Source organism: Dendrobates tinctorius, unplaced genomic scaffold (genome assembly GCF_039654945.1).
Source record: "Dendrobates tinctorius isolate UK_male_01 unplaced genomic scaffold, ASM3965494v1 ptg000011l, whole genome shotgun sequence".
In the NCBI taxonomy this organism is placed as follows: domain Eukaryota; kingdom Metazoa; phylum Chordata; class Amphibia; order Anura; family Dendrobatidae; genus Dendrobates; species Dendrobates tinctorius.
The window spans coordinates 128630452-128642847 of NW_027361679.1; the positions used below are offsets into that span (position 1 = coordinate 128630452).

A 12396-nucleotide genomic window follows, 5' to 3' on the forward strand; every position below is an offset into this window, starting at 1 on the left:
CCCCACCGAGACCAATTTCTATTCTCACAACTAAGAATATGTGAACGACGTATTGAGTAAGACCTGGGACAGGTCGAAGCGTCACTTGAATATAGTCGCTCTAGCAATTTCTCCTGTGCTTTACCAATTTTTACTTTTTGTTCTCACCAATTGTAATAAACATTATTTCTTGCATCACTTCAAAACTACAGAGTGTATGGTGAATTTTCTACTACAGCACACTGGTAACACTGGTAACCATGTCACATCACACTGGTAACCATTACATATCACACAGGGGGCAGAGTTATTTCCAGGTACCATCCGCCCCCGAAGAGGGCCCTGGAAGAGGTCACTATATAAAGTGATAAAAGATGATTTCTCAGCAACAACAAAGCATCTGATCAGACATACAGGTATCACTCTTTTCAGTAGTCTATAAACTGCATACCCATATTAATATGTTAGAGAGCTTAAATGTAGTGACAGGTTCCCTTTAAAAAATTCAGAGGTTTTAAAAAAATAAGTATCGGTTAGTGTCACCTTTTCCTCACAACTTTATTTATCAATGTTATTTTTCAACATACAACAATTTGACTGGTTTATGAAATGTGTGGTGACCAAAAACAACAACAATTCTGGAACTTTTATTTTTTTTGCTTACAGTGTTTACCTTGTTAAATAATTTTCTATTTTCATAATATGGTGTCTTGCAAATAATGAATATGCTTTTTTAATTGTTTAAAATTTATTTTTGGATGGGAAAAAGGAAGGTGATTCAAATCCATTTTTATTTTTTACTAGCTGAAGAGCCCAGCGTTGCCTGGGCATAGTAACCAACTGTGGTTAGTTATAACAAATTATAATGATTGTATTGCACATAAAAACCGTGCATCTAATCCTATCCTGTGTGATACTGACTGCTGAGCCGTGTATCTAATCCTATTCTGTGTGATACTGTGTGCTGAGCTGCGTATCTAATCCTATCCTGTGTAATACTGTCTGCTGAGCCGTGTATCTATTCCTATCCTGTGTGATACTGCCTGCTGAGCCATGTGTCTAATCCTATCCTGTGTGATACTGACTGCTGAGCTGTGTATCTAATCCTATCCTGTGTGATACTGACTGCTGAGCCATGTATCTAATCCTATCCTGTGTGATACTGACTGCTGAGCCATGGGTCTAATCCCATCCTGTGTGATACTGGCTGCTGAGCCGTGTATCTAATCCTATCCTGTATGATACTGGGCTCCCCCTGCAGTCTGTGTCAGAGGGTGGTCTGTGTTGGCACGGTAATAAATTGTGTTATTTCCAGCTTTGCAGAAGGACGATAACACCATAGAAATGATAAGAATAATAGGCCTCAGTTACCACAACTGTCTACAAAGAAAACTGTTGCTGATAGCAACCAATCACAGCTCATTTTTCATCTTTTAAACAGCTCTGGGACAGCGTGTCGAGTTTTGAGTGGCGACTTTTGTGTTTCGACTTTTATGTGGCGAGGTTGGTGTATGTGTGGTGAAATGTTTGCTGAGAGTTGTATATGTGTTGAAGCACGTGGTAATGTGTGGTGCATTTTGTGTGTGTGTTCATATCCCCGTGTGTGGTGAGTATCTCATGTCAGGGCCCCACCTTAGCAACTGTACGGTATATACTCTTTGGCGCCATCACTCTCATTCTTTAAGTCCCCCTTGTTCACATCTGGCAGCTGTCAATTTGTCTCCAACACTTTTCTTTTCACTTTTTCCTCATTATATAGATAGGGGCAAAATTGTTTGGTGAATTGGAATGCGCGGGGTTAAAATTTCACCTCACAACATAGCCTATGATGCTCTCGGGGTCCAGACGTGTGACTGTGCAAAATTTTGTGGCTGTAGCTACGACGGTGCAGATGCCAATACATACATACACTTTTTCCCCATTATGTAGATAGGGGTAAAATTGTTTGGTGAATTGGAACGTGCGGGGTTAAAATTTCGCTTCACAACATGGCCTGTGACGCTCTCGGGGTCCAGACGTGTCACTGTGCAAAATTTTGTGGCTGTAGCTACGACGGTGCAGATGCCAATCCTGGACATACATACATACATACATACATACATACATACATACATACATACAAACCCACATTGAGCTTTAAAATAATAATAATAATAAATTTTATTTCTATAGCGCCGACATATTCCGCAGCACTTTACATTTCAGAGGGGACTTGTACAGACAATAGACATTACAGCATAACAATAATCACATAGATTTTAACAAATACCAAGAGGAATAAGGGCCCTGCTCGCAAGCTTACAATCTATGAGGAAAAAAGGGAGACACGAAAGGTGGGTGGTAACAATTACCCTTATTGTATGGACCAGCCATAATGTTAATGTGTAACAGTACAGATACAGAGGGCTAATGGATGCATAAAGCATGTGGGAACATGGTACGGGGAACCTGGTTATGGTAAAAACTTTTGGCTGTGCCACACAGGGATAGATTAGGCTAATGTGTTGAGGCGGTAGGCCAGTCTGAATAAATGAGTTTTCAGGGCACGCTTAAAATTGTGGGGATTGGGGACTAATCGTATTGACCTGGGAAGTGCATTCCAAAGAATTGGCGCAGCACGTGTATAGTCTTGGAGACGGGAGTGGGAGGTTCTGATTATTGTGGATGCTAACCTCAGGTCATCGGCAGAACGGAGGGTGCGGGTAGGATGGTGTACTGAAACAAGGGTGGTGCTGAGCCATGAAGATCTTTGTGGGTTAGGGTAATAAGTTTATACTGAATTCTGGAGTGGATGGGTAGCCAGTGTAATGACTGGCACAAGGTAGAGGCATCGGTGTAACGATTGGTGTGGAATATAATCCTGGCAGCAGCATTCAAGACAGATTGGAGGGGGGAGAGTTTGGTAAGAGGGAGACCGATTAGAAGAGGGTTACAGTAGTCGAGATGAGAATGAATAAGAGAAACAGGAAGAGTTTTTGCGGAGTCAAAAGTAAGAAAAGGTCGAATTCTAGAAATGTTTTTGAGGTGCAGATGACAAGAGCGAGCCAGTGACCGTATGTGGGGGACAAAGGAAAGCTCGGAGTCAAGTATGACCCCAAGACAGCGGGCATGTTGCTGGGGAGTAATAGTGGAACCACACACGGAAATGGCAATGTCGGATATAGGTACATTAGTAGCGGGAGGAAACACAAGGAGTTCAGTCTTTGACAGGTTCAGTTTCAGATATAATGAGGACATGATATTAGACACAGCGTTTAGACAATTGCCGGTGTTTTCTAGAAAGGCAGGCGTGATGTCAGGAGAGGAAGTGTATAATTGGGTGTCATCAGCATAGAGATGGTACTGGAAACCAAGTCTACTGATTGTTTGACCAATAGGGGCAGTGTACAAAGAGAAGAGGAGGGGGCCTAGGACTGATCCTTGAGGAACCCCAACAGTAAGGGGAAGGTGAGAGGAGGAGGAACCGGCAAAAGATACAGTAAAGGAGCGGTCAGAGAGATAGGAGGAGAACCAGGAGTGTCCTTGAGGCCAATGGAACGGAGCATAGTGAGGAGGAGCTGATGATCCACAGTGTCGATTGCTGCAGAGAGCTTTATATATTAGATGTATTTTTAAAAACTATTTTTATTTCATTTTCATTTAGTTTTTTGGTCCACATAGACAACTTCAACCACAATTCACTGGAATGACTGGTTAGGGGAGAGAGTATTTGATTCCAATTACATGGTGAGTAGGTGATTGCGATGGGTGCTGGAACGGCCACCCCACCAGGATCACCACTTAAACCACACTTAAGTGGTCTAACAGCAGTGATCATAGCTAGTGACAGGTGGCTGTATTAGTCAGCCAGGAACTGACTTGCATGGAGGGTGCTCAGCTCCCGAGCTCTCTCCATGCACTCACGCTGTCTCTAGAATGTACTGTTACAACCAGCGGAGGGAATGAGTTAAAACAAATGAAATTACAACCCCCCCTTTCTGATGGCTCTTATGTCAATGGTCTTAGTTAATGCATTTTATTAGGTTTAGAAATCCATGATTATTGATATGTTTGCTATTGCTGTAATATAGTGATCTGAAGAATCATGTTGCCAGGGCATTTTTATTGCACAATGACTACTGTAAAAATTAAACCCTAAAAACAATAGTGGAATTGTGTTTCTTCACCATTTCACTAGACTTATATTTTTTTCCTCATTTTGTAATAAATTACACGGTAAAAGTAATGGTGACATTAAAATTACAACTCATTGCACAAAAAAACAAGGTTATGTGACAAAAAAATGAAAGGTATGTACTATAGATGCTCTACAAAAATTGGACCTCTGGTATGAAATCTGTGTAGTTCAGACCAGATATGGATGTTTTCCTCATAGCAACCAAGTTGTGAAATGACAACTCATAGGAATAGAACTGCTTGAGGGCAGTCTCACACTTCCAGATAATTCCGGTACTGTAAAAAAATTGCACCAGAGCTATCTGTGTCCATGTGGATACGTAGTACATCCGTGGAGCACACGTGTGGCAACCGTGTGCCGCATCAGGACCACACGGACGGCCGCCAGGGAAGAAGCGCTACAGTAAGCGCTGTTCCCCGGCGGCTGGTGCTGATCGCAGTGGTCATTCTCTCCTGCTCTGCCGGCAACAGCGAGAATGATTGAATGAAAACCCGACGTGGGGTCCCTCTCTGTTTGTGAACCAATCTGGCAAAACTCATAGCTGGGGGCTGCTATTCTCAGGCTGGTAAGGGGCCATTGATCTTGGCCCCCCACAGCCTAAAAACAGCAGCCCACAGCTGCCCAGAAAAGGCAGACATGAACTATATGGAAACATAGTAATAATGACTTGCATATAACACCCCACAAGTGGATGGAAGATGTTATCATGTAACAAATCTGGTTGTGAAATATACCATGATGCAATAACAGATCAAATATCCGAAGGAAATTGAACTAAAACCAAGGCATCTAGTACAAAAAATGCAAATGTTGGAGCCAAGGCAATGAGACCCAAAATCAAATAATAAGGCAATCCTAAATGTACAAGAGGTTTAGGTCAGACAGGCAATGAATGTCCAAAGCAAAGATTCATGGACAAAGGAAATTTCACCCAAATAAAAATGCACAGATTAAGCGATACTTAGCCAGATATTCATGGGCAGGGTGTTCCTGCCTGAAATCGATCAAAACAAGGGGGAGCTGTGAAAGTGCCCAACATGTGTTGCTGTTCTGGCACCTCAGGGGCTTTGCCAATGTAATATGGCACCCTCAAACAAGTGCAGCAAAATCTGCACTGTAATATGGCGCTACTTCCCTTGTGAGCTTTGCACGGTGCCTCAAAAGTAGTTTGCGACCGCATTTAATGTATCGGTGAACTCAGGAGAAAATGCACAACAAACTTTGGGGTCCATTTTCTCCTTTTTACCTTGTGAAAATGCAAAATTTGTAGCTAAAAAGACTTTTGTAGGAAAAATGTGATTTTTTTTTTTTTTTTATTTTCACGGCTTAACGTTATAAACTTCTGTGAAGCACCTGTGAGTCCAAGGTGCTCAATACACATCTAAATAAGGTCAAAAGGGGGTCTAGTTTCCAAAATGGTGTCATTTGTGGGGGGTTTCCACTGTTTAGGCACATCAGGGGCTCTCCAAACGCGACATGGCGTCTGCTAATTATTCAATTAAATTTTGCATTCAAAAAGTCAAACGGCTCTCCTTCCCTTTCAAGCCGTGCCGTGCGCCCAAACAGTAGTATTCCCCAAGATATGGGGTATCGGCGTACTCAGGAGAAATCGCGCAACAAATTGTATGGTCCATTTTCTTCTGTTACCCTTGTGAAAGTAAAAAAATTTATTTTTTCCTTCCACATTCCACCTGAAGGGTTAATATAATTCTTGAATGTGGTTTTTAGTACCTTGAGGGGTGCAGTTTTTAGAATTGTCACTTTTGGGTATTATCTGTCATATAGGCCCCTCTAAGTCTCTTCAAATGTGACGTGGTCCCTAAAAAAATGGTTTTGCAAATCTTGTTGAAAAAATGAGAAATCGCTGATCAATTTCTAAACCTTATAACTTCCTAACTCATAAAAATATGTTTCGAAAATTGTACTGATGTGTAGACATGTGGGAAATGTTATTTATTAACTATTTTGTGCGACATGACTCTCTGATTTAAGGGCATAAAAATTAATTTTGAAAATTGTGAAATTTTCTAAATTTTTGCCAAATTTCCATTTTTTTTCTACAAATAAACGCAAGTCATATTAAAGAAATTTTACCACTGTCATAAAGTAAAATATGTCACAGGAAAACTTTCCCAGAATCAGTGGGATCTGTTGAAGCGTTACAGAATTATGACCTTGTGGTAGGGGGCCCAGATTGGGGGGTGGTCCACTGCTTACCGCGCACAGACGACACAGACGAGACGGAGGCAGATTTTCAGGTACAACAGGTCCGAGTTTATTGGCCGTCCTCCTGACGACCATAGCCATACACCACAGCACCTTTACAGCTCTCCGTAATCAGGCCCGGGTACTTGCACCTTCCTTCTGCGTAGTGACGGTCCTCGCGGCTCTTTCACTGGGGCTGCCCTAGGCCTATCTACCGCCAGCGCTTAACCAGTCCGAGGTCGTCGTCAATTTGGTACCCCCGGGGCTTCGTCTGTTCTGCGGTTCTTCGTGTTGGGGGCCACCCCCTGACTGTCTTCTCTCCTCAGTCCCCTGGTCGAGCTCCCCACTGCTGTTCGTTCTCCTTCACTGTCTCTTCTCCTCCTGAGCTCCTCCCGGGACTGGAACCCTCTGGAACCCTCTCCTGTCCTATTTATCTCTCTCCTCGGGAATTTCCCTCCTGGGTTGCTATCTCCCCGCCCCCCATGACTAAGCGTTTTCTTAGCCCTAAGCTGCTGTAAAGTCCTGTTCTCACGCTCCACCCTGCCATCTTGTGGTCAAACTTAGGTACTGCACTCCTATTCCATTTTCCCCAGCTGTTTCCCTTCTACTATTACAAGCATCCATCTTCAGTGCACCAACCATCCCTTCTCTCCCTACAGACAAATCTGTCCGTCAGGTCACCTTCCCTACAACCTCATAAAATGACAGTGGTCTGAATTGTAAAAATTGGCCTGGTGAGGAAGGTGAAAACAGTGTCTGGGGTGAAGGGGTTAATAAGGAGAGATGTGATGTATTCTGCATAAAAATGCAAGGTAGATTACATAATATCTCAGAAATTTCAGGTTGGTTTACAACACTGGGAATCGTTCATTGTATAGATGTCCAAGTAATATTCTCCCTTTCCCACCTGACTTCCCTAAATTGATGGTCTTGCACTTAACCCTTAAAAAGGAGCCCCTGTGCAGCATGAAAAATATTCCAAGCTAGGAGCCCTATTATTGTGTGAGTTTCATCATGAGTAGATTCATCAGTTGAAGATGTACTGAAAAAGGTAAGTTTACAGCAAAGGATAAGGTATTATAGGTAAGATATGGGTATTAATACATTACTGTAATGTTCCTTTTAAACTGTGTATGTGTTGTATTTCAAAAGTCATTTAACTTGGGTCCTGCAGTCTGTGTATCACTTCCTTCCCTCCTAACCGTGCTATAAACAAAGCTTTATTAGCTTCCAGTAAAGCTCATTTCTTTGCTGTGTAGGGTCTAAAACAGGGTCGTGCTGAAGCTTTGAGACCCAACCTTAAAAAAGGCTCCAGAAGAAAATAGCATGATCAGGTAAGGTTTTCTGCTTCCATAAAGGCTTTTTATCTTGGAATGGATGAATGATGTGTGATTTTTATAAATTCACTAGAAGTCAAAGGTTTAGCTAAGGTAGAGTACTGTATCATTTTTTCTTTTCTCCATATAGAGCTGTACATAAGAAATTCTCTGTTTTTAAATAAAATTAAGAACTAGAGCATCCTGTCCCCATGGTGCAAGGGTATATACAAAAATATAGTGCGGTACAGGCAATATGTTACACACATAAAGCCATATAAGAGCAGAGATTTCAATTTTAAGTCAATATTGTATAGAATAAGACACCAGGTGTATACTGGAGTAATAATAGTATTCCTAATCACTATATGATCTACATGAAGCATTTATCAACAGTTTTTTCTGTCTGTACACTCCAGTTGTAATTGTTTTTCTGTTTTCTGAGCTCTGCTCTAGAAGGGGCTAATGCTATCTGCTATGATCTCTCAAATTGAGAATCAATAAACTTTGTCACCAGCCAACAATACTGAGAACCCTAAAGGCTCTGATTAATGGCTAAAGTGAACTCCGTGTTATTGCTGCTTTCCACTCCATGAGACTTGATTACTTGATTACTAGCAGTCAACCACCCAAACACATACACACAATAATTTCAGAGTGTTTAGGGCATGGTACATGAAAAGCCTGACCTGTGCTGCTTTTAATGAAGCATTGATATGAGATAGCGCATGCATATGTAGCTTTCCACCGGGATCACACATGCGAGAAACTCGGACGAGTCTCGTATGGTAATACCCGACACTGCCGCCGGCACTCAGGAGGGAAGCGTGTGACTGCAAATATTGCTGTGTGGCCGCATGCTCCGATCCGAGTGCTGGCAGCAGTGCCGGGTATTAACATGCGAAACTCGTCCGAGATTCTCGCCTGTGTGATCCCGGCCTCACACTGTGTTACAGTTCTGCGCTATTTAAAATAAACCCTTATTGAGGTTGAAAACACTCAAATATTAATTCTTCCTAGCTGATATTGCTTTTTAATGAGTGCAGAGATTTTGAACAAGTGTAGAAAAAAAGAGGCACCTCTTAAGTGGATAAAGAGGCCTTAAATAGCTTAAATTTGGCACAACAGTGACATTACCTAGAACTGGATGTCCCTCAGAAATTTATGAAAATGACAAGAAGAAAATTGGTCCAGGAGGCTGCATAGAGGCCTACATCAATATTAAAGGATCTGCTGGAATTTGTGGCAAATACTGCATGTGACAACATTCTCTCATTTTTCATATGCCTGCCCTGTGGGGGTAGGGTGGGAAGATGGAATTTTTTTTTACAAAGAAAAACATCCAATCCCTGCAATGTTTTGCTAAATCCTGCATCTGCCAAAATCATATTAGAAAACATGTTATGGTCTGATGAGATCAAGGTTTAACTTGTAACCATAACTCCAAAAGGTATATTTAGCGCAGAGCCAACACTGAGCATCACTACAAGAACACTATACCCATAGTGCAGCATGGTGGAGGTAGTATTATGCTTTGTGGCTGTTTTTCAGCAGCTGGAACTGGGGCTTTAGTCCAGGTGAAGGAAATTATGAACAGTTACAAATATCAGTCAATTTTGCATCAAAGCCTTCAAACCTTTGCTAAAAAGTTGAATTACACTTTCATCATGACAATGACCCTAAGCATACCTCCAAGCAAAGGAAGAAAAAGACGCTCACTAGTATATATATAAAAATCCCTTCATTAAGGATAAAACACAAATTTTAATAGCTATGCATTAAAAATTAAAACACACAACATATACACACAAGACCAAGGTGTATTAAAAAAATGCGATATACACTTAAATATAAACATCCTATTGAGGGATATTGGTTTTGTCACAACACTGTTGCAGGATATCTTAGCTATCATTGCTCCTCAGATTACTTCTGATGGTGAAGACACCAGGACCACGTGCCTTGATGAGCTCCTAAATCAGCCCTTATCTGTCTCCTCCCCCACCCAGGAAAGTGGAGAGTTGTAGGTTGTAAGAATAAACAAACCAGACTAACAAGGGAAGACATACCAATACCAGTCATACTAATATGCACTCAAAACAGCTGAGTGGAACACTGGGAAGTAAAGGAATGAAAACCAAATAGGAGAGGATGAGGATATGCACACAGACAAATCAAGCAACAGTCTTCTGAACAACACTCCAAATGCCTCCTCAAACATCCAACACCTCCAACTCCAGAACTAGGCAGTACGAAGCTAACACTGGCAATTCCTGATTGTCACAGGCGAGTATATATAGCAGAGGGGAGTGGCCAACACTGAACAGCTGAGATCAGCAAAGCAGGAAAGCTTCAGGAGCTCTCAACTGAACAGATTAATCCCTGTGCATTGCTAGCAGGAACCTGCACTGTTTAATATGATGAAGAGCTTCTAATCACAGTGCAGGAGTGCGTAAAATCAGACACTGTGGTCTTCTGGCCCCTCTCTTGGTAAAATTGTGACAGGTTTGATGGGAGGAAAATAATTTGTCACTAAGCAGCCCTATTATCTGGTATTACCTTGCCACGGAAATTGGCACCCTAGAAGCAACCCAAGTTGTGGCGCCCCTGGTCAGCGTAGACTTTTCCTCTCTGTCCCTAAAACCCTACACAAAATTCATCCATCAACAGCCAATGTACTGTAGCATAAAGAATGAGGAGGTGACACAAAAAAATGGCTCGCATAACCAAACTCAGTGGTGATAAAGCAGGAAGAGCCCTACTCACAGCAAACAAATTAATGTTCATATGTGTATATATGTATAATTAGTGATTCAACCGGTCACAATGGACATACCCAATGCACACATTTACTCAGAGTGGGTAAAACATCACTAATTCACATAGTTTGATAAAAAGCATACAGTAAATTGCAAAAAAAGGGCTTTGGAAGGAAGATATACTTCCCTTTTAGAAGTGTTCCTAAGGCATGGCCTCAATGCACATCCCCTCCCATAGGAAACAAGATCATCAGGAAGCCGGGTAAACAGTGGACTGACAGAGTTTGTAGCCAAGATAGCTCGACGCTTCAAAGTTTTGGAATGGCCCAGCCAGAACCCAGACCTGAATCCAATAGAGAAAACTGAGGATGACCTGAAGATTGCTGTACAGAGGAAATGCCCTCGCAATCTGACAGATTTGTTGTGCTAGTGCAAAGAAGAGTGAGCAAACATCGCCAATTCTACATGTGCCATTCTGATAAACTCCTACCCAAAAATACTGAAAATTATAAATTTAAAGGGTACTTAAACAAAGTGTTAGTTTAACAGCTCGCTCACACTTGAGTACATTCTCTAATGCGAGAGAATCAGGTCAATTATGCTAATGGCACTCGGCTCAAATCATTTTATCCTTGTGTCATCCGAGTGTGATCCGTCATCTCGCATGAGAGAATCGCAGCACTGGTGCAGGGAGTATGGAGAACATAATTTCTCCATCTCCTCCATTGTCTCTGTGAGCGTACATCACACTGCACTCAAATGATATCCGAGTGTAGTCCAATGTTTCACGCGCACCCATAGACTTGCATGGGTGTGTGTGACCCAAATATTGGAGTCACTTGCAGTGTTCTGCGATTTTTCTCATGCCGAATCGCTGCACTGCCCCATAGAATAACACTGTGCCAAGTGCTATCAGATAAAACAAATCCAAGAGCTCTTGGCTGTGTTATACGCCAGTGTGCGTGAACCCTAAGAGTGTGCATATTTATGCAACCACATTATTTTAGCTCTTTATTTTATTTCTTCATCCCAAAACGGTTTCAGTTTATTTTTCAATCAAATTGTATAGATCATGAGTCACATTAAAATGAAAAAGGTCTAAAATTATTCAAGTTAGTTTGTTGCCCAGTTTTTTCATTTCAAATGGAAATTTTTAATGGTATGTCATTGTTGATCTTTCACCACATTTTGCTCTGAACCAGCTATGAGGGCAGTGTTTTTATCGGCACATGGCTTGACCAAAGTGAATGGACAGCATTGATTCGGTGCTCTTATTATTATCCTTTAGAAACGGTATTAGTTCACTTGAGAATCTGAATTTGATAATCAGTGTTGATATAGATAGTCTGTTTTAATATGTGTAATCCCTTTTACTCCTGATATTTTTCTTTTTGCTTTCAGAACAAAAGGATTATCTCTCCCATGGAGAAGGCAGGATACTCTACTAGGTACCCCTACGTCCCAATGGAAAGCCTCCTCCAATTCCCTTTTTTCCTGCGCCCTATAAATGCTCACAGATGTTGAGAAACCCATATTAAAAAAAAAATCTGAAGTGCTATATAAAAATAAAAGTTATTTCCAATTCCTTGCTTATTTTTTATGGTGTATATTCTATCCTGTATACATAAATCTTATTTATGGATAGCTACAAATCTAATACCCAAGTTTCAATATTCAAAAACCTAAAGGATGAATATGACTGTGTCATTCACAGCGTGAATTAATGCAAAATGTAAGATTTGACATTAAGAGCCAGGCAAAAATCGGAAATGATCAATGTAAAGAGGTAGGACTCGTACTTGCACATCATCGGTGACCTTGCGCCTTTCCTCTTAGACACAACCACATTATGTAAACATGAATCCTTTCCATTTTCAATTTCGTATCTTCTACATAAACAAACAACATAGATGGTAAATCAGAAAAGGCACGTGCGTCTTCTTACTGAGGGATTAGGTTG

General features: G+C 41.3%; 1 protein-coding gene across 6 annotated transcripts in view; it reads left to right on the top strand.

Annotated features, from left to right (window-relative positions):
- The window catches only part of LOC141050919 (survival motor neuron protein 1-like), a 98141-nt gene extending 86123 nt beyond the window's left edge, over positions 1–12018 (top strand). For all 6 annotated transcript variants that reach the window (XM_073547653.1, XM_073547662.1, XM_073547623.1 and 3 more), the window contains 2 exons: positions 7621–7695; positions 11838–12018. In XM_073547653.1, coding sequence (XP_073403754.1) covers positions 7621–7686 — 66 coding nt within the window. In that variant the 3' untranslated portion in view covers positions 7687–7695; positions 11838–12018. The remainder of the gene's footprint in view (positions 1–7620; positions 7696–11837) is intronic.
- Positions 12019–12396: the final 378 nt, after the last annotated feature.